The 22,377-nt window shown below is 50.7% G+C and overlaps 1 protein-coding gene across 1 annotated transcript in view; it reads left to right on the top strand.

Annotated features, from left to right (window-relative positions):
• PREX1 (phosphatidylinositol-3,4,5-trisphosphate dependent Rac exchange factor 1) overlaps positions 1 to 22,377 on the top strand; it is a 174,065-nt gene that overhangs the window by 106,117 nt on the left and 45,571 nt on the right. Inside the window, exons 7-13 of the mRNA XM_036902039.2 lie at positions 2,556 to 2,689; positions 8,899 to 9,017; positions 10,154 to 10,303; positions 13,177 to 13,324; positions 20,338 to 20,438; positions 21,842 to 21,945; positions 22,144 to 22,193. Of these exons, the coding sequence (XP_036757934.2) occupies positions 2,556 to 2,689; positions 8,899 to 9,017; positions 10,154 to 10,303; positions 13,177 to 13,324; positions 20,338 to 20,438; positions 21,842 to 21,945; positions 22,144 to 22,193 (806 nt within the window). The remainder of the gene's footprint in view (positions 1 to 2,555; positions 2,690 to 8,898; positions 9,018 to 10,153; positions 10,304 to 13,176; positions 13,325 to 20,337; positions 20,439 to 21,841; positions 21,946 to 22,143; positions 22,194 to 22,377) is intronic.

Raw genomic sequence — 22,377 nt, 5'->3', positions numbered from 1 at the left:
GTCCCGTGCATGCGCTAGCTTGCCATCTTCTCTAAATGTTACTACTTCAGTTTGATTACGTTGGCACTGTCTGCAGGAGGTCTCCAGCCCTGACTGGGGGACACCTTGGTGCTCAGCCTCTTCCCTGTGTATCTGGTCCTTAGCACTGCTCCTGACCTGGGTTCAGGGATTCTGGAGGGACTGGAGGCCGGCTGGGCTTCTCGGCAGGGCAGGGGTGGAAGGGGCATCCTCCTGTAGTGTCCTTGGCATTTCAGCTGCAGTTCACTGGGTGGTCCTTGGCCAAGGCTGGAGACACACTTTCCCAGGCTGGGTGCACTTCCTCTCTGTGGTCCTCTAACCTTGACAGAGAGGTCAGATCTAGGCCTGTGTGATCTTGGGATTCTGGGCTCTGCAGCTAGCTCAGGTCCCAGATTGATATACATGCAGCTAAACTCCCCCTTGGGAGCTGGAAGAACTGGTGGGTGGGCTGAATGAGGCAAGGGGAGGAGACAGGGAGGCCAGGGCCTTGAGGAACTGCTGAACTGCTGTCTGTGCTGAGCTGGCCCATGGTGGAGCTGCATCCCCCATGGAGTCACGCTTGCCCTGTTTTGGAGGATCGCAGAGGTCCAGGGGGTTCTTGTCCTGGGAGCCCGAGGCCTGGTGCAGTGGGCTCACTACCTCACTGGGCTGCTGTGTGTGGGGATCAAACACCTGCTTGCAGCGTTCGAGAGTCCCCACTGTGATTTCTGTTAATGGGTATGTGCTCCTGTTGGGGTGGCTCAGCCCCTGACCGCAGGGAAGCTCGTTTCCCAGAACCCCCAGTGGGTCTCAGCACTGTGGGCAGGTGGGTTTGCTGTGCCCAGCTGGGCTGTGGGCCTGGAGCAAACCAGCCCTGACAGCAGTCGGGGAGATGCGGTGGGCATTTAGCCAACAGCCTGATTTCTGAGTTGCCAAGACCGGTTCCCCTCACTGGATCTCAGAAATAGAGCCAGTGGATGTCACTGTGGGTATGAACCCCGGCTGGTTCTGGGTGTTGAGTGTTTGGGGAAGGAGATTCTCTGCACGGCGTTCCCTCTTTCCTCCCCAAGTGTTCATTTCCAGGCAGAGCAGCATCGTGTCTTTCTTTCTCCCTTTACTGTCATCTGCAGGCCTTTCCACTGAATTTCCCCTAAACATAAACACTGCTGTTGCATAATACCCCTTGGGCCCCAGTGTCAGAGGCACCCCATTGCTACTATTGTTGGGGCCAAATTCGTATCTGGATATATTAGTTAAAGTACATGGTTGGCTGCTGTAAGAGGAGAGACAATGGCTTCCATGTGATAAAAGTTTATTTCTCAGGAGCAGTGCAGGCTGGGGGCAGGGTGACCCTGCTCCCTTCAGACGCAGGTCCCTTCCAGCTCTTTCTGCTACAGTGCATCCTGCCCCTGGGGCTGCCTTCCAGCCTGTGGCAAGAAGGAAGGGAGGAAGCAGAGGGGAAGCAATTTTCTTTTAAGGAAATGCTGAGCAAACAGGGCACTCTGGCCATAATTTAGCCACTTTACCACACCTGATACAAAACATGCTGGAAAATGGAGCCTGTGGTTGGGCAGCCAATTGCCAGCTAAAACTCCATTCCTGTGACAGAGAGGAGCTTGGATATGGGGGACAGTGGGGCGCTGCCTTATCTGGCATTCTGTGCCCTGCCCGGTCTGTTTCTGGCGTCCTCGCCTTTTGTGCTCTGGGACCTCTCTGCCCCACCTTGGTCCTCCCAGGGCTTCAGACAGACCTACCTGTGTGGTCCTGGCTCTGGACTCCCCCAGCAAGGACCTTCCACATCCCTACCTTCGGCCTCTTTATCTCCGCCTTCCTCCCAGGCCCAGCCTGCTCTTTCTTGATGCTTTTCCTGACCACACCACCCTGAACCTCCTGGATATTCAGTGAACTTCATGCACACTTAGTGCCTTAGCCAACCCCCGTCACTTAGCATAGATGCCCAGGTAGAGTTTGGGAACTGTTCCCATCTACACATACCCAGAGCTAGAATGAGTGCTCTAAGAACCCTGCCCCTGATGATGTTCACACTGTGTTCATCAGCTGTTCTACAAGAATTTATTGAGCACCTACTCTGTGCCAGACATTAGTATAGGTGCTGGGACTACAGTGGCAAATGCTTGATAGTGATTCCTGTCCTTACAGAAGTGGCATTCTTGTGGGGGAGAGAGAATAATAAGCCAACACATAAATTAATAAGGAGGAAGGCAAGCAAGGAAGCAAATAAAACCAACCCCAAACCAAAACAAAGACTGAACCAAAATAAAACCAGATGCCACCTAGGGCTGGGTGAGTCATTTCACCTCTCTGAGCCTCAGGTCCCCTTCTGTGAAATGGTCATCGTGATACGCTCTTCCCAGCATTGTTCTGCCATGCTCAACAGATGGAAGCCATTGATCAGAGTGTATCGGTTTTCTGTCAGCTGACAGATTTGCCTAGAGCAGTACATTTCGATTTTGGGTTGTCTCTGGGAAGGAAGGGGATATCCCCAAGTGTTTTCCTGGATTTGCCACTCATTCCCTGTGCCCCTGTCACTCTTCCAGGGCTCCAACCTCACGGACATCTGCACCCAGCTTCTCTTGCAAGGCACTTTGTTAAAAATCTCTGCAGGCAACATCCAGGAAAGGGCCTTCTTCCTCTTCGACAACCTCCTTGTTTACTGCAAGCGGAAATCCAGGTAGGTTGCTGGGAAGTCTGGGGGCGGGGCCATCCCCATGTGAGCCACGAGGCAGGGATTGGATAGAAACCAGAGTTTTGCATGGTGATACCTTAGACTTCCCTACCTGGGCCCCCCTTTCTCTTCTGAGGTGAGGGGTTTATTCTAGATCAGCACTGTCCAATAGAAATACAATGTGAGCCACATATGTTATGAAAAATTTCCAGTAGCCACATTAAAAGAAGTAAAAAGAGACAGGTGGATGAATTCAAATAGTAAATTTTATTTATCCCAATATATCCTCAAATATTATGATTTTAATGTGTAACCAGTTTTTTAAAATTATTAAGAAGATATTTTGCATTTTTTATACTAAATCTTCAAAATTTGGTGTGTATCTTATAGCACATCTCAACTCGTACTAGCCACGTTTGAAGTGCTCAATAGCCCATGTGGTTTATGGCTGCCGTATTGGCCAGTGTAGGTCTAGAGGACCATGGAGGTTTGGAGATTCTTTATGACACTAACATCGTATGATTCTGAGACCCAAAGATGGAGGCTTTGAGGGCATAGGGCTCTTGTACTGTTAAGCTTTTTGATGGGAAGGGTAGTATCTTTGTCATCTTTATATGTTTCACTGGAGCTTCTTGCATTTTATAGAGTCTAGGAGCAGATGGGTGGGTGGGTGAGAGGAAGACAGACCCAGATGTGTGTATGTTTGAAAGTGTGAGTGACAGGATGTGCAGGCAAATGGGAGGAGGGATACAGATGGTTAGTTGGAGGTTTGGGTGATGAGTGGATGGTGGATGAAGGGAGCTAGGGAGGAGAGATTGTGGATGGATGGATGAGATGATTTGTGATTGGATGAGTGAGCAGATGAATGAGTGAATGGTTGGGTGCTTGGAGGTGTAGAAGATGCTGGATGGAGAGATGGATAGAAGGTTATAAAATTGGGAAGGTGGGTGGAGGTTTGGAGATTAGTGGGCAGATGGTTGGATGGTTGATAGTTACCAGGGTGTTTGGACCCTGGTATGGAAGTTTGGATAATTGGATGACTGAGTGGATGGACAGATGGAGAATTGGAGAGAGGAACAGTTAGGAGATGGAGGGGTGGGGGCATGAGGACGGTTGGATGGGTGGGTGGGTGAGTAGGATGGTAGACAGAGGTTCCTGCCTTTCAGTTTTCTTGCTCAGCAGGTAGAAGATGGTCTCAACTGACCAAGACAACCTTTTTTGAGTTCTTCCTGTTCTGTCTTAGGTATGAAACAGTAGCTTTCAAGAAGCTTCTTTACTCCTTTATTGAGTAAAAGCTAAGGCTGAGGGGTGGTCCAGACCTTGGGCCCTACTGTCAGCATTACCTCCAACTTCCCCTGTGGTTCTAGGCACATCCCCTACTGTCTCTGAACCTCATTTTCTTTGTCTGTTTCTGCTGGCCTCCTAAGGTCATGGTGAGGAACCTTTCCACAGGATGAATGGTGGGTGTTCCATGCATGTGTATGGGCTTCTCATTGTGTTCCTCTTCCAGCTTGATTTCTCTGAGCCTCAGTTTTCTCTTCTGTAAAATGGGGACGATAAACTCCTTCTCACAGTAATGTTTGCTTTAGAGCCAGGCTCGTGCATTGAACCTGTTCAGCCATTTCTGTAGCTCTGTGATGTTGCCTCTCTGCCTCAATTCCCTTGTCTGTAAAACTGGGTGAATTATCGTATGTACCTCAAGGAGTCACTGAAGAACAGATGTGTTAAGTGTGCTTGGGACATAGTAATGCACAAAATCAGGGTTAACTGCTATGACTATCCCTGCGAACTTATCTCCACATGTGTTGGGTTCCCCATGGGTACATTATGTGGCACATAGTAGGTACTTCAAACACAGGTCCCTGCTCCTCTGCCCTCGCCTGCCTGTTCTGGGGCGTGGTCCTTCTTGTTGAAGACCTTGGTCTCCCTCTTTCACATCTGCCGGTGGCTGGTTTAGTGTGTGTCTTTCTCACTGCTGTTTTACTCCTGCTTGCTCCAGTGGGTCTGTCTGGGTCTGTCTCCTGTCCTCTCCCCCATCAACGCCCCTTCTCCTTCCTGCTTGCTTCCTGCCTGGCCTCCCTGGGGCCATCCTGAGAGTGGCTTTGGCAATGCCTACTTTCCAGCCTCTCCCGCCGCGCGCTCCGGGCTGTCCGAAGCAGGCACTTTTCCCAGAACACTGACGTTTAGAAAACAGAATGTCCCTTCAGGTCCCTGCGACCTGCTCCCAGCTTTGACTGGGTTTGCTCGACCTTTTCTCTGTTGGTGCAGTCGTACCTGTGACAGTGACAGCAGCGGATTCTGATGGGACTAGATTCCAGGTGGGCCTTCAAGGGCTTGCCCTGTGGCTGCCATGAGCTCATTTAAGGCTGTTTCCTGCCTCAGGGATTCAAGTGAACCAGGCTGGCTGGAGGGAAAGGCCACATCTGTCTCTTGAGAGAATGTGGCAGGTAGCCAGCATTCCTGCCTCTGGATTGGGAGCCAGAGGATTGGGCTCCAAGAGGTCCCAGAGGGATTGGGCAATGGCAGATGGAAGTCCCAGCCTGACTCTGACGTGGTCACAGGAAGTGCCTGGCGCTGCTAGGTGTCTGCTGATTTGTGTCGTCTTGGCCTGGGTCATGCAGGGCACTGCCCATCCGGGGCGCAGGTCAGGGAAGGTCTCTGACTCAGAGTGGTTCTGTTCTAATGCTAAAGTAGAGGCTCCTTAGACGTCTGGAGTGGAAGGGTATATTTTAAAAGCCCACCTCCCTATTCAGAAGGGGAAACAGAGGCACAGAAGAGGTAAATCTCTTATATCTCACCTGGCTGCTTAGTGCCATACAGGTGACAACAGGATGTATGGTTAAGGATGTAGGGGCCCTGCTCCCTACTAGCTGTGTGACCTTGGGTAACTTATGCTAACTCGTTGTGCCTCTGTTCTCCTATCTGGTAATAGGGAATAAAAGTTGTCCCCGTTTTATGGGGCTGTTTTTATTGGTTAGGTAAGATGAAAACATATAATAATGCCTGGCACATGGCAGGTAAAGTAAAAGAAATATCACTTTCTATATAAATATTTGGTGTTTCACACACAGCCCACACTTAAATTGTATCTAAAACAAGATGCTTCATTTTCATCACAACCCCTGCTCCAAATATTTCCCTCCTGAGTCTTCCTGATTCCTACTAAATGGCACCACCGTTCATCCAGGAGCTCAGGCCAGAATCTTGTTGTCCCTGATTCTGACCTGCTTTACTCCCACACCTGCTTCATCAACAAATCCTTTTCATTCTGTCACCAGACTTTGGCCAGAACTTCAATGTAATTCCAGTAAAAACTCCAGGAGGGAGGTTATGTGTGTGCTTATGTAAATGATTGTAAAATTGGCATGGAAACACAAAAATAGCTAAGACAGTTTTGCAGGACGGTAAAGCAGAGGACTTGTATTATGGACACCAAGGCTTATTGTAAAGCTGCAGTAGACGATGTGGCATTGGTGTAAAAACAGACAGATGAGTGGAATAGAGTTGAGAGCCCAGAAGTAGACCCACAGGTAAGTGGTCATTTGAATTTCAGCACAAGTTCAATAAATGGTGCTTGGTCAGTTTGACATCCAATGGGAGGAAAACATGAGTCTTGACTCTTACCTCACACAATACGTGAGAATCAACCTCAGGTGGATCACATAACTGACAAGGCATCATAGTCACATCACGTAAGGAAGTCCTGTAAGCCCAGTCCAGCCCTCTGCCTATTGAAGTTGTATTGGCACCCGGCCATGCCCGTTCATTTTTGTATTGCCTGTGGATGCTTTCATGTCGTAGGGGCAGAGTTGAGTAGTTGACACAGAGGCCATAGGGCCCAAAAAACCAGAAATGCTTACTAGCTGGCCCTTTTCAGAAAAAGTTTGCTGACTACTGCTGTAAATCATTAAGAACAAGGTAAGACAACCCAGCAGGAAAAAATGGTCAAGGGACAGTTATTTCAGAGAAGGAGATCCCAGATGGCCAGGAAAGAGGGGAAGGTGCTTGGCCTCATTACTCATCAGGGAAATGCAAGTGAAATGTTTGATGGAACACTACTATATGCCCGTCAGAATGGCCAGAAGGGAAATTAAACACCCATTGTGGAGGATGTGGAGCGACTGCAGTGTTCCTGCTCTGCTCGGGGTAGGAGAATTGGTTCAGTTACTTGGGAAAACGGCTTGGCAGGATCTAGTAAAGCTGATCGTGTGCATTCTTTATAATTCAGCAATTCAACTCCTGTGGCAGGTAACCCAAAGTGATGTGCACATATGTTCTTAAGTAAGACATGTGCCAGAACATTCACAACAGTACCAAACTGGAAGCAGCCCAAATGCCTGCCGCCATCACTGTTGGTGACTGCACGGGTGTGAGGTTCTAAAATGCACAAAGTGAATCCACAGGTTTATACGTCAGGATGGGGGTAGTGACGGGAAGGGGTCACAGTGAGGGTGGCAGCGGGGAGCTTTTGGGTGTCAATAATGTTTACACAGGTGTATTCACTTGGTAAAAGTTAATGGAGCCACATACTTCTTTGGATTTTATACTTTAATAAAAAGTTTGTAAAAACATTTGAATGCAGACACACATCTATAAAGGTGTGTATAGATACACGCACACAGGCCATCATCCCCTCTCAGTGGCCTCTTCCCTGGTTCTCCGTGCTTTCCACTGGCCCCACCTGTGGTCTGTTCCCACAGGCAGCCAGAGGGAAATCCTTGAAAGCTCAGGCCACGTTACTCCTCTGCTCAGACCCTCTGTGGCTCCCTCACACACACAGGAGAAGCCCATCTTCGCCAGGGCCACAGGACCCTGTTGGGTCAGGCCACGTGGCTGCTCTGGCCCCTTTCCCCACTCTCCCCCCATCCACTCAGCTGCAGCCACACCTGCCTCCTCCCTTCTCCCTGCTCCTTGTAACACGGCAGGCCACGGGGCCTGTGTCCTCCTGGAATGTGCCTCCCCAGATGTCCTGCTAGTTTCCTCTGTCACCGTCCCTGTGCCTTTGATCCTAGGCCACCTTTTCACTGATGCCTCCCATCCCCACCTCCTCCAACCCCCCTTATAACCACACACCCCCATCCATCTTTTTGCTTTATTATTATTTTTTTACAAACCTTAAATATTTTAATTAAAAATGTATACATTGCATTGGGTAAGCATTCTTTTCAGATGGGGCCAAGGCCTCTTCTTGGAGGAGACGTTCACTCTTCACATAAAAACGACTCACCTTTATCAAGTCTTTCTGAAATATTCAAGTTCATTTTTAGAGAGACAGTTCTCTTCCCATGTTCATATGCCCTCACTTATGCAATGTGGAATTTATGTACTTACAGGGACAGGTGCACATCAGGAAACTAGGTTAGGAACAAACACAGCTGGATCTTGGTGAACATCCCCCAGCTGGTGGAGCAGAGGGGCCTGTGCGAACACAGGGTGGCCTTCAAGCTCTGAGAGTTCATTCTGTGCCCCATTTCAACCTCAGCATTTAGCATTCCTGACACAATGTGTGTGTGACTTCTCCACTTGGCATCTGTCTCTGTGCCTCCTGCCCACCCCCACCCCCAACTGGAAGATGAATTCTCAGACACTTCATGTTTTGCCCACTGCTGCAGCCCAGCACTAGAAGAGTGCCTTGCACCCAGTAGGTGTTCTTTAATTGAATGCATGGTGAGCGTCTCCCCTTGGTCTCAAATCGGTATCCTCGCCATAGGCAGCCCTGGTCAGATGTTCACTGAGTGACTGAATGGGTGTGTGATAGAATTCATGTGAATGAATGAGTGGACGGTGGGTAGGAGGATGTGGATGGATGGATGGACTGCTGTTCGTTGGGCTGCTTCTTCCGCTCTGGCCTCATTCTAGGAAGTATCTGTTCAACACCTGGAGAGTCTCTACCCATTTTCTGGCCAAGAAGAATGGGTTTCTGTGGATTCTTGCTAGTTTCTCATCCATGTCCCCTGTTAGCTGAAAAGTAGCTCTGTGAGGTCAGCCAGGCCAGCAGGCCGTTTTCCAGAGGAGGAAACAGGCTGGGGGCGGAGCAGTGACTTGCTCACGTCACCAGCCACCAGCCAAACACCCTGCTCTCAAGCTGGTGCGGTGCGTCCCCCAGCCTGGGGAGCTCGTAGGAGTTGCATCCTTCAGTGCTACTGCTCGTCTTCCCTTTGCTCTGCTGAAGATGGTTGAGGCACACGGGATGGGCACGTCCCGCTGTCTTCTAGGGTCACCGGGAGCAAGAAATCCACCAAGAGGACCAAATCCATCAATGGCTCCCTCTACATCTTCAGGGGTCGAATCAACACAGAAGTCATGGAGGTGGAGAACGTGGAAGATGGGACAGGTAGGCCTGACCCCCAGCCCTGCCTGCTCCATGGCACGATCTCCATCTCAGTTTTTTCTTTCGTTTGAGCTGTAACCTACCTGCAGAAAAGTGCCTAAAGCATGTGCACATAAAGTGAACACCGGGGTCATCACTGTTCACGTTAACAAGTAAAATACTGCCTACGCCTGGAAGCCCCTCACACCCCTCCCCCCGGCACAGTGTCTCCTTCCTCTGCAAGTGACCACTGTCTGGATTTTGTGACAATCCTCTTCTTGCTATTTAAAAATGTTTTGATCTCCTAAGTATGCATTACTAAGCATTTTAATTGAAATTTCTGTTTTAAAACATTATTTAAATGGTTATATGATATACAGTTAAATAGCTTTAAGTATGTATGTGTCATAAATTTTGTATATTCCTTTTCGTCTTGCTTCTTTCGCTCAGTCCCATGTGGGTGTGATTCATCCATGTTTCTTCGTGTAGCTCTGAAGCTTGTTGGTGTCCCTGACTGTATAATATTCCATAGCATGAACAGCTCATGCTTTATCCAGTCCTTTGGCGACAGACGTTTTGGCTGTTTCTGCTGGTCATTGTTATGAACAGATGCTGTGAGCACTGTTGTGTCCTTGAGCTTGTCTACGGCAGGGGTTCTGAGGGGTTTTGAGACACAGGCGTCTTTGGCAATCTTGCAAAACCTCTGGACCCCTCAGATTCAGGGTACGGCTGGCTTCAGCTTCTCTGTTTTCAAAGAGGTTTGCCAATCCCCATTCTAGCCAAGGCGAAGGGCCCACGCCTTGGCATGGTTGGGCTGGCACTCGGATTTGAAGTAGTCAAGGAGGGTGGGACACATTCCCTGGGTCTGGGACTCCTTTATTTGTGCCCAGCGTTTGAGGTCTTTAAGCCCCTGTAATTGAGGGGCCGGGAGGCGTCTTTGCAGATATTCCTCGCCCACCAGATAACATGTGGGAGATGAAGTAAGCATTTGAAGGGTTGAAAGTTCAACTCCCAAATCCTGACCCTATGCCTCTGCCACCCCGTTTTCTGGAGCGGGAAGGGCTTGTCCTGTGACCTCACTCCCAGGCATGCAGTGGGAGATGTTCAGAGATGTATGGCTGAATCTGTGCTGACCCCCCTTTGCCTCCTGCCCCTGCCAGCGGATTATCACAGCAATGGCTACACTGTCACCAATGGCTGGAAGATCCACAACACTGCCAAGAACAAGTGGTTTGTCTGCATGGCCAAGACAGCGGAAGAGAAGCAGAAGTGGCTGGATGCCATCATCCGCGAGAGGGAGCAGCGCGAGAGTGAGTGGGCCTCCTCCTGGCCCTCCGGACGGTGGGGGCTTTGCGGGGCTTCCCCGGGATCCCTGCGGTGTGTACGGCTTCCTTCAGCTGGTCACTTCTGTGGAGTGTGTGTGTGTCTAGGGAAGGGACAAAGGGTCCTCTCCTGGAAGGCCAGAGCTACAAGAAGCAGGAGTTTGAAGGGACAGAGAGCTCTGGGACTGTTATACCTTGGTGTCTTGGATCACTCGAGGTCATCTGGTTTAGCCCACTAGACAGATGGTGAAACTGAGGCCCAATGGAAGGGATTGCTCAAGGTCAAGTCAAGGTGGTTGGTCGTCCTAGGATTCTTGGCACCCTTCCTCCTTGAGGGTTTCTAGCCAAGATGCTCCCTGTATGCCTGGGGTTCTTGGTGTTTGAGATTCATAGAGGGCATCTGGGAGGAGGGTCTGTGGGCACTGTGGGGACGAATTTCTCTGGGCCTAGGCCCCTCCGAGGCAGCTTGCATAAGGTAGTGCAGGGCTGGGTGTGAGGGTTGGGTGGAGTCTGGGGTGGGCACTGGACTGCTGTGCAGAGACCACCAAGCTGGGGAAAGGGAGGTGTGGTTTCCCAGACCTCAGAGACATTGTCTGGTAAGTGGGGCTGAAAGTGCCTGCTGCAGAGGGCTGTAATGCTGCACGTGTGGTTTGAATTTGACCATACTTGGCAATTCAATGCATGATCCTAAAAACACTACCCTGCTCCCAGTTTACAGAGGAGGAGACTGAGGCCCAGTCTCCCCCATATCATAGCCTGCCCTCTTGAAAGCACCACTTGGATGTCTCACACTTAACCATGTCTAATCAGAACTCCTAAAATTTGTCCTATCTTCTGCCCCAAACATACTGGTCCCCTGACTTCCCCATCTCAGTAAATGGCTCTTCCATTCGCCTAGGAGCTCCAGTTCGAACCCTCAGTATCATCTCTGATTTCTGCCTGCTCTCTAAATTTAGTAGATCAAGTCCCTTTAATTCTGCCTTTCACATATAGGCCAAGCCCGTCCACTTCTCTCTCCTTCCTACTTCCACGTCATCATGGCTCAGGAATATGGGCCCAGCATGGCTAGATCCATTGATTTTCTTTCTTTTTTCCTAGAGAATCTAGACATCTGGATCTTAATGTGAATAAATGCTGACCTTGGCCCCTGGTTGGTCAAGCCTGCAATCTCTGAAACTGATCAGGGCTGGGGGTGTGGCCAGGATGAGGGTGGGATTCAGGGGCGTGGCTTGCTTGGATGTGGCTGATCAGTATTTTTGTGGTTAAACCTGAGCACTGTGTGTGATCACAAGTGGGTGTGGCATGAGTGGACCTCGGTCGTTTGAACTGGGGCATTGCCCAACCCCTGACCTCAGGGCTGGGTTCACAGGAGTGGTGTGTGTTGATCTGGAGCCAGACTTCCTGGGTCTGAATCCTGGTTCCACAGCTTCTTGTTGGGCAGCCTTGGACAGAGAACTTAATTCCTCCAGGCCTCAGTTTCTTCATCTGTAAAATGGGATAATGGTACTTGCCTTTCAGGTTTCTTGAGGATTAAGTGCCATACAGTTGATGCTTGAAGCATATGCTATTATTAACTTTCAATACTGTTGTTGTCGGGTGTTACGTTGTCTTTTCCTACGTACGTATACAACAACAATAGTATTAAACACAGCAGTAATACTAGTATAACTCCGTTCGGGTTCCAGGACCCGATTCCAGTGTATAAGTGTGTGGAAGGGGGTCTTCCCAGTAGGTGTCTGAGAACTCAATTCTGATGCTACCTGCTGGGAGACAGCACCAGATTCCCCAGGTTAGGGGCTCTGTCCTACAAGACTGCCCTTCACCCCCCACTCCAGGTGCCAGTCACAAGCCCCAGGCAGTTCCCTGTGCTTCTGACCTACCGGCTACAGGCTGGAGGCTCCCACAACCTCCCCCTTGGGTTTGATTAATTTTCTAGAGTGGCTCACAGAACTCGGGAAAACACTTATGTTTACCAGTTTAATAAAGGATGCTGTAAAGGATACAAGTAACAGCCAGATGGGGAGAGACACAGGGCAAGGTCCCAAATAAAGGAGCTTCTATCCTTGTGGAGCTTGGGGCCTGGCTCGGTGGCACGTGGGAACATTCTGGTTCTCCAAGTGAATAAGCTCTCCCCAACTGAGAAGCAGGATCTAAGAGAGCAGAGAGCGTAAGCTATTCGTAGGGGGTTTTGTGAGGGCTTCACTGCATAGTCACAATTGACTAATTATTGGCCATTGGCTGATTCAACCTCCATGGGGGAGGCAGTGGTCCAAAAGTCTCTCACCAATGTGACAAAACACCCATTTCACCTTTAAGACTCTGCAGAGTTTTCAGGAACTGTGGATGAAAACCAAGTATACCTGGGAAATATTTATTTGGTCATATGAATGACCAAATATGTATTTCCTATGACTCATTATATCACCTCAGGAGTGGACAGGGTCCAAGTAGAAAATCTGGGGCCGTGATACAGGTCAAGGTGCCGTTTGTATTGTCTAGAGAAATGGGCAAATTTCCAGCCTTAGGTGGAAGGAAGATCTTAACAGGCTTTCTGATAACCTCTCAATTTGGAAACCCATCCTCACGTTGAAGGGTTGAATAAGCTCAGCTGCTTATTACTGTATGATTTAACCTGTCCGGGCCTCAGCTTTGCCATCTGTAAAACAGGGGAGATTAGCCACCCTCCCTTGCAAGGTTCTTGTGAGGAGTCACTGGCAGGAGCCCAGGGCAGTGACCATCGTGCAGTCATGCTCTGTAGGTGACTGCAGGCTGTGGCCGTGGTCAGGGCAGCTGGAGGACAGGCTGTCAGGAGGGCAGGCCTGCCCCTCTGCTCCCCAGTGCTGACCATGCCCCCTTGGCAGGCCTGAAGCTGGGCATGGAGCGGGATGCCTACGTCATGATTGCAGAGAAGGGGGAGAAGCTTTACCACATGATGATGAGCAAGAAGGTGAACCTGATCAAGGACCGTCGGAGAAAGCTGAGCACGGTCCCCAAGTGCTTCCTTGGCAAGTGAGTGGCCCCCCCCGCCGGCCTCTGCTGCATCCCTGTGTCTTGGCTACAGGTGGGAGGCGGCACAGACTATCTGCAACCACCTGGCTCTTCTTAGCCCTGCCCTTTCCCCCAGGAGTCCTGCTGGGCAGAGCCATGAAAGCATCTGAATCCTTGTGTAACGGACCGTGGTGGTCCCGAACGATAGTGGGGTCCTCATATCAGGTTTTGAATTGTTTTTGACCACAACTCACTGCAGAACAGAAGTTTTATGTTGTGACCTGGTACACACACGATGTAGTATACCACTGAAGCCAGAGTTGCACAAAACTTGCTGTGCTTGATGCCCTTTGACAATATCTGTTCTGTTTATGTCCTTTCCCATCCTGTCCTTTCTATTCTGTTTATTTCTTTATTCATTTCAAAAATAATACTGAGCAAGATGCATGAAACTGATTTCACAAATGGGTTGCCCACCATGGATTGAAAAACAGTGCTCTAACCCTTGAGAAAAGAGAAGCCACTATAGCTATTTCAAGCAGAGAGGTATTTAACACAGGAAGTTGATTTCACAGGAAGTTGGAAGAGTAAATGTAGGCTCTTGTATCAGAGTGCTAGGGCTGCCGTACAAAGTCCTGCAGCCGGGTGGCTCAAACAAAACTTATCATTTCACAGTTCTAGAGGCTAGACACCTGAAATCAAGATGTCGGCAGGGTTGGGGGTCTGCGGAGGCATCCCTGTCTGGGTTACAAAGGATGGGGTGGAGAGGGTCCTGTAAGCTTTTCAGTATTTACAGCCTCCAATTTCTCTGCTTGAAAAATGTATTATTTCCTAATAATAAAACATGTCACTCCTTCCCCATTTCATCACTAAGGATCAAAGGGGTCAGAACACAGGTTTCCTGGGATTGGATCTTAAACCCAGGTTTAAATCTCATTCACCTTAAAATCAAGCATATGCTGTTTTGCTTGGAGGATGCAGCTGGGGATTGGGAGACACAGAAGAAAATCCCAGTAAAATTGTTGCATTGTTTGCAGGCCTACTGTGTGCTAGATGTGGTGCTCGACACTCTGGAGAGGGCCAAAAAAATGCCAGGGGCTCCCAACCTCACGAGGCCTGTGGCCCAGCCAGGGAGAGAAGTGGCCCAGGAGGCAGGGACTGGATTTAGACTGTATTAACCTATGCCCAGCCCATGTCCCAAAAGCTCTTGGTGAGGTCTTGGATAAAATGCACTGTGTCATTATAGTGCTATAGACCAGGTGGGAGGTGACACAGACAAAGGTAGTCACAGTGGGGACAGGGGAAGAGGTTGCATTCTGGGTCATTTTGAAGGTGACAGCATTTGTGATGCAGTGAGAAAAAAGAGTTAAGGGTCTCTCGCCCCTGCGGGGCTGAAGGTGCTGCTTGCTGAGAAGGGGAAGGTGGTGGAGGGAGTAGCAGGTTCCAGGGCGGGAGTCAAGCTCAGAGGCTCCCTTTGGATGGGTTACATTGAGACCATTAGACACCCGGATGGAGATGTTGACTTGTTAGTTGGATATAAATCTTGACATGGGGAGAAAAGTCTGGGTTGGAGACCTGAATGCAGGAGATGTGGGCATTTAGGAGATCTTTAAAACCACGAGACTGAATGAAATCTCCAAGGGAATGTGCAGAGAGAGACGGGGCGGGGACAGGGCCCTGGGGTCCGCCAGTGTTTGGAGGTGGGACCAGCAAGGGAGTCCGAGGGAGCGGGCAGAGACGTGGGAGGCAGGAACGGTGGGGTACAGGAGCTCAGGTTTGGGTGCTTTAAGGTTGAAATGCATGGTAGAAGTTCAGGTTTGAATGTTGGGTGGCCTTTGGAGACCTAGTGGGGAGCTGGGCGGAGCTGACGGGTTGTGGCCACAAGCCTGTGGATGGAGGGGCAGCAGGTAGGGATTTGTGGGTGTGGTTGGGCCGGTGAGGGGTGGCCAGGATGCCTTGGGGTTGGGCTGCCCTGTGGCCCTCAGAGGTCAGCGACCCCAGCTCTGAGCTCCAGGGGAGGGTGGGCCCCAGGCATCTGGGCCATGGGGAAGGGGCAGCCGGGCCCATCTCCATCAGCTAATCCCTAATCCCTGGGCAGAAACGAGATTGTTTTCCTCTGGAGGGGTTTGCTTCCGGGCCCCCAGGGTCAGAGGACCTTCCCGCCTCCTGCCAAACCCCACAGAGAGCTTACTTAGGCCAGCCGGAAGGGATAACCTGTCTGATTGGAGCCTCCCCAGAGGGTTCTGTCTCCTCAGGAAGGATTAGGAGAGGTTTCTTTGACTGTCCGCTTGGAACAGGGCCAGGATTGGAGCTTGTTTTGTAATCACTGGGGCTGTAAGGACCAGACTTCCTGCAGGAGGCTGTTTTAATAAAACCTCTCCCCAGACGGCCTTGCTCTGCCCCCAGCCCTGGGGCTCCTGATCTTCTTCCTTGCCCCCGGAGCCCAGTTCCCAAGTCTTCTCCCCCAGGAACATCCCTGGTCTCCTGGGGGGAAGGACCCAACCACCACAGAGACTCACTAGTAAGCCCTCCTCTGCTCCCAGCACTGATAGGCACTGACATGTGGCCATGCATTTTAACCTGCACACAAAACCGTGAGGCAGGTTACACTATTATCCCCATTTTAAGGGTGAGGAAACTGAGGCACAGAGAGAGAGAAGTCCTGCACCAGGTCATGCAGTGGGGTCTGGGATTTTAACTGAGGACTCTCCCAGCACATTCTGCTGCATTTATCCTTTTTTTCCTAAATCTCTATTCAGCACATTTCATTTTTCCTTGATAGCTACTTTCTCCATATCTGTCTCCACTACTAGACGGGGAACTCCATGAATATGAAAAGTGTCTGACTTATCTTTATAACTTTTAAGGTTAGGGCCTTGAGTCAGACTTGTACTCTAGCCCTGGTTTCCCTACCTTCTAGCTGTGTGCCTTCAGGTAAGTTTCTTAACCTCTCTGAGCCTCAGTAGATGGTCAATTAATGCGAGATAATAAAACGTGCCTCATAGGATTGTTGGAGGGTTCAGTGAGAAAACACACGTGACACAGCACAGTGCTGGCAAGAGGAATAGAAATGTGTACTGGGCTTAAGGCATGGCCTGTTTCTGCCCTACTAAGAGGCAAAACTTAGAGATGTCAGGGGAAAGAACCAAGGAACAAGATTTATTTTTCTGGACACATTGCACAGGGACATGGCCTTGGCCTCTGAGCAGCTGGGGACACAAAATTGATTCATTCACTCATCCATCCCACTCATTCAATGTTTACTAACCTCTTACTACGTGCCAGCATGAACAGGACAGATGACATCCCTGCCCTCATGGAACTACATCCAGTGGGGAATCAGAAAATAGACAATTAGACAAATTTTAGCAACTTGATGGATGTAAGGAAATGAGGTTGATATAAGAAGGCAAGGAAATCAGGTGCTCTTTCAACCAGGGTGGTCAGGAAGGACCTCTCAGGGGGGTGACACTTTAGCCAAGATCTAGATGATAAGCAAGAGTTAGCTCTAAGATCTGGGGAACAGCATTCTTGGCAGGGGGAACAGCAGGTGTAAATCCCCAAGGCCAGAATGCGTTTTGAGTAAGTAATTGAGGAATAGCGGGGAGGCTGATATGGCTGGAGGGAGCAATTGGCTGAGGCGTGGGAGACAAGGCCACGGGGGCCAGCGGGGGCCAAATCAGGCAGGTAAGAGGTAAGGGGCTCAGATTTTATTCTAAGTGCCCTGGGAAGCCATTAAGAGAGTCTAAGCAGGAGAGTGAGATGAAGATGAACTCATCCCATAAGCCCTGCATGCAGGCACTGTCAGAGCTCTGAGGGCTCAAGGGGACAAGGTGTGATGGCGTGTCTGGGCAGGGCAGTCAGGGAAGGCTTCCGGGAAGGACAAGGCCTTTGGTTTCACCTTTGACAGGTTAGGTGTCATTCATTCTTGATGTCTGCCAGAATGGAAGCTCTGAGGTGGAAGATTCCTCCCTGGCTCATCCACCTGTGTGCACAGGGGCAGGATATTACTGTGTAATAGCTGATCGTAATGATTTGTCAGCCACAGGCATCTTCAGGAAGTATCTGTACGTAGAGTTATAGGGATGAATAAAAAACTCCTAGTCATGAGAGTTTTTTTATGGAGCTTGAGGCCCTGGAGGAGGCAGAAAAGTAAAAGGGGACTTCCGTACTGGACAGTGAGTGTATTGGGCTGAGTTCAGGGGGCTTCCCTAGGAAAACTGCAGACATAACCTATGTATCCCCTGTGCCCAGCACTGGGCTTGACATATACTCAGCTAAATAAAGCTCACTGGGTGAATGGTTCTGGGGAACAGGAAGGAAGGAGGGACGGAAACTGGACACATGCTAAATCTCAACTCATCCCCATCCTCTGAATCTCAGAGTCCCCACCAACCGAGAGTGACCTTCTCGCTGTGGACCCAGCTTACTGCTCTGAGTCATGTTTTTCTTGAAGGCTGGATCCTGCTGCTCTTTGCCCTGACCTCCAGCAACTGGCAGATCATTGGTTTCTTACATTTACTTCTCATTCAGGGCCTTTGTGTATGCTGATCCTCTGCCTGGAACACCTTTCCTTGCACCCCAGTTGTGGCGAATGGTGCCCCGCTGACCTAGTGCAGTTCACAGATGTGTTTTCTGTCAGCTGCCTGGTGCTTTCAGAAAATTTGGATTAAATACCAACATTTAACAGTCGAGTGATTTCACAGGAAGTGCTGGATTTCCGGCTTCCCTTGAAAAGTTGTAAGATGCTTTCGTCTTCCCATGCGGGAACGGCCGCTGCGCCGAGGACTGGCTGCCGGCTTCAGAAGCAGCAGCGCTGGCTGGCTCAGCGCAGTGTCCACCTGGCCCCTTGTGCTCATTCACGATGATTTGAGGTCCCTGTGTTAGGGTGAATTTTATCTGATTTTTCACGCTGGATCCCACCTTAAGACTGCATATGATTAGAAAGTTTACCCACTAAACCCAGAAGGCCCCTGAGCAAGCCATTTGTCAGATGGACCCTGTTGAGGCCCAGAGAGGGACAACGGCTTGCCCAAATTTGCCCAGCAAGCCATAAACCCTCCTTGATCCTTTAAAAGGGGCAAGACTGAGCTCAGGGCAGAAACCTAGGTCACAGTTGTTTGCCTCTGGGCTGCCTTCTTCTGCACGAGCTGCTGTGGGGACACTTCCCGTCCCCCTGCCCTGGCCATAGAGCTGCTGGTCGGTGCCATAGGCGGCCCCCAATGGGACAGCTGGTGGGCAGCCAAATGCCGAGTCCCCAGCTTCCGAGAGTGGGCACATAACATCTGTTCCCCTCTCCCAGCTGCTGGCAACTTTCTCCCTGTCTCTGATTTTTGGGACTTTGGGAATTGGACTGGGGGTTGAGGACCCAGAACAACCTCTTCCCCACCTGGGGCCCCTGCTCCCCAGAACCGATCCATTTCTCCTGCAGCCCCTTTGGCCTGCACCAGGGGCCCTCTGAATGCCTCAGCACACACTACCACCTACACACAAGGCAGGTCTTTGCTCAGCCAAACACTGGGAAGCTAAAAATAGCCCTGCCCCCCTCTGGTCTGTAATTGGAGGCCGGACAGCTGGTTTCGATAAGCAGGGAGCTCTGTGCTTTGGCCAGCTGCCACCTGCTTTCATTGAACACAGATTGCCTGGGTGGAAACAGTCCTGTTCCTGGCTCTACCTTTTCCTGCTGACTTCAAGTGGGTTGAGTTCTTCACCGAGCTTGAGCGCACCTCTGAGACCCAGGACCTGGGGTCTGGCTGAGCCTCTACCCCACTGGGTGGTCACATTGAATTTTCCTGATGTCCCCTGACTTGTGAGCCCTCCTTTCTCTTTGAGACCTTCCTGCTGACCTCTGATCATCCCTTCTTGTTTGATGGTTCATTCCTTCATTTGCTCAAAAAATGATTATTGAGTCCCACTGTGCTTTAGATCTTCTTCTAGGTGCTGGGAGTGACTGTGAATAAGACAAAAATCCATGTCTATGGGGTTACATTCTGGTTGGGGGAGATGGCTGGTAAACACAAATAAATCTGTAGACAGCACAACTCCAGGCAGTGAAAGTGCTAAAAGGGAGGCAAAACGAGAGACATGATGGATTATTTGGAAGTGGGGGGACTGCTGTTGGTAAGGTAGTCAGGGAAGGCTTTTCTGAGGTGACATTTGAGTTGAGTCTTGAAGGGTAGAATGGAAGGGTTATGTGAAGAGCTGGGAAGGGCAATTCCTGGCAGAGGGGACAGCAAGTGCAAAGGCCCCGAGGTGGATGACAATCTGGCATTTTTTTAAGAAGGGGAAGATGGTGGGTGTGGCTAAAGCATGAAAGGTGAAAGGTACTGGAATTGAGATCAGTGAGTGTGGGGCTGTTCACACGTTCATGTCATCAATCGAGCAGAGTTTGGATTTTTTTCTAAGAGTAACGGGGAGTTCATTAGAGGGTTGAAGTAGGAGATGACATGATTTAATCACCATTAGCTCCCCTGACTCTCCACAGTCTTTCTAAGCCCTATTTCTTCCTGCTTGTTTCTTCATTACTTCTGCTCATCCATTCATCCAGGTAGCTGTTCATCACCCATTTGCCTACCCATCTGCCCAGTTGTCTTTCCACTTGTCATCTGCCCATCCACTCGTGCTCCTCTTCGCCCACCTGCCCACCAGTCTTTCCCGCTACCAGGTCATTTATCTGTCAGGTCACCCATGCGTCCATTCATCTCCTCACTTTCCACTCATTTGCCTGCTCACTTACATGTCTGTCCATCCTCCTTCCTCTGTCCGGCTGTGCTCTGGATCCTTCCAGCACGTCCATCCACTGAGCCTGAGGCAGGGCCTTGGGTCTGGCCACACCCACTTGTCTGCCACTGGTCATGGGGTAAAGCACCAGGTCTCAGTACAACCCCCAGGACTGTGGGGTCCTAAGCTTTGCTTCCATGTGGGAAGTCCTAGCTGTCATTTTTGGGAGTGGGTGGGGCCAGGCCGATTTAGTGCTGGTCCCTGAGGTCCCAGGGCTGGGAGGTCTTGTCAACTGTGTCTTATATTCCTGGCAGTGAGTTTGTTGCCTGGCTCCTGGAGATTGGTGAAATCAGCAAGACCGAAGAAGGAGTCAACTTGGGCCAGGCCTTGTTGGAGAATGGAATAATCCACCATGGTGAGTGGGGCCTGGGCTCGGTGGGTCAGGGGCTGGGAACAGGGCCGACCTCAGAACAACGCCATGTTTCTGCTAACGCAGTGGCTGTCTCTGCACTTCTGTGCAGCTGCCCCTGGGTACATTATGGCCCCAGGAACATGAATATGCCCTTACAAAGCTGCCCAAAGGGCTAGAAAACCCAGCATTCACTGGAGACACCAGCAAAGCAGATAGGTCTCAAAAAGTTAGGGGCAGGGGAGTAGAACTTTCTGTCCCTTCAAAAAAGGCAAGACCCATTTTAGTCACTCCACAGATATTTATTGAATGCCTATTATGTGCCAGTCACAGTCCTCACAACGGGGAATGGCTCGGATGAAATGCTTACCCTCATGGGGCTGACATCTAGTTGGAGGGGGAAGATAAGGAATGAGATGAGTAAGCTGTATGTATACAGGGGACAGTAAGTGCTAGGCAGGGAGAGAGCAGGGGGTTGGGTTTTGAATAGAGGAGGTGGGAAGGCCTCCTTGAGAAGGAACTAAGTCCTGAGAGAGTGAGGGAGCCAGGTAGGCCCTGGGGTTCCAGGTGGAGGGAACAGCCCGCTCACCATCTCCAGGACAAGAGTGTAAGAGGTTTGTTCAGGGAACGGCAAGGAGGCCAGTGTGGCTGCCGTGGAGTTGGCAGGGGGAGTGTTAGGAGATGAGGTCAGAGGGCATGGGGTCAAGGCGGAGTGGTTAAGGGGTGCCATCCAGGGCCTTGTAGAGGACTGTTCGGTCTTTGGATTTTACCCTGAAGGAGATAGGAAGCCACCGCTGAGTTTTTGGTAGAGCAAATAGCTGTTTAGACTCAGATTTTAATAGGATCCCTCTGTGCTGAGTAGAGAGTGAACTCCCGTGCTAAAGGTGGCAGCAGGGTCCCTGTAAGGGGGCAGCTGTGATATTTCAGGTGGGAGAGGAAGGTGGCTCGGACCAGGGTGGGCTTGTAGTCTGGTTCTTGGGTTTGCTGGTGCAGTCAGAGTGGCGCGTCAGGGAGGGAAGCCCCGAGGCCCGCTCACGGCCAATGGAGAGACAGTCCCATAAATCCTGACAGCGTGCTCTCAGATCCCAGCACGCTCGGTCCCAACACGTGCTTTTGGTGATTTAGCTCCAAGAATGATGCTGGACCAGGTGGGTCCCACTGCAGGCTGGGTCAGGGGCATTTCTGGGCCTCTCACAAGGCCTGCAGGTGCCCCACCCCGAGCTGCAGGTCTCAGCGGGGCCCTGGATGTAGCAGGAGGACGTGGTTCCCACATCAGAGCCTGGGCGGGGGGTTCAGTGAAGCTGTGCTTGGCGCAGAGCCTGGCCGAGGAAAGGGTGGTGATGGTGGGTGTTGGTTGGGAGGGGCCGAGGGGCTGTGCCCAGCCTCACTGGCCCCCTGGATCCCATCAGTCTCTGACAAGCACCAGTTCAAGAACGAGCAGGTGATGTACCGTTTCCGCTACGATGATGGCACCTACAAGGCCCGGAGTGAGCTGGAGGATATCATGTCCAAGGTAGGGACCCCTCCTCCCCGACCCCACAGTCACCATGGACAAGGGTATGTCCTGGTGGCCTGTTCTCCCCCACTGCCCCCACCAGTCCCCGCCGTCTCCAGCCTGCTCTCTCCTGGGAGCCATCTCTCCCAGCAGCCTGGATTTGGAGGCCCCTGAAGGATGTGGCCTGATCCCAGACTCCCCGTTTTTTTCTTTCAGGGTGTGAGGCTTTACTGCCGTCTACACAGCCTCTACACCCCCGTGATCAAGTAAGTTACTCTCTCCAAGCTCTAGGTTCACCTCTGCCTCTTCTTAGCTGTGTAGCCTTGGGCCAGTAACTTAATCTCTGAGCCTCAGTCTGCTTCTCCATCAAATGGGGCTAATAATTGCACCTACTTTGTAGGTTTGTCCTTAGGGGTAAGTGAATTAATTTGTGGGAATCACCAGTATGGT

The sequence above is a fragment of the Manis pentadactyla genome, chromosome 5 (assembly GCF_030020395.1).
Source record: "Manis pentadactyla isolate mManPen7 chromosome 5, mManPen7.hap1, whole genome shotgun sequence".
NCBI lineage: Eukaryota > Metazoa > Chordata > Mammalia > Pholidota > Manidae > Manis > Manis pentadactyla.
The sequence above is the reverse complement of the archived record's forward strand: the minus strand, read 5'-3'. Positions and strand labels throughout refer to the sequence as shown.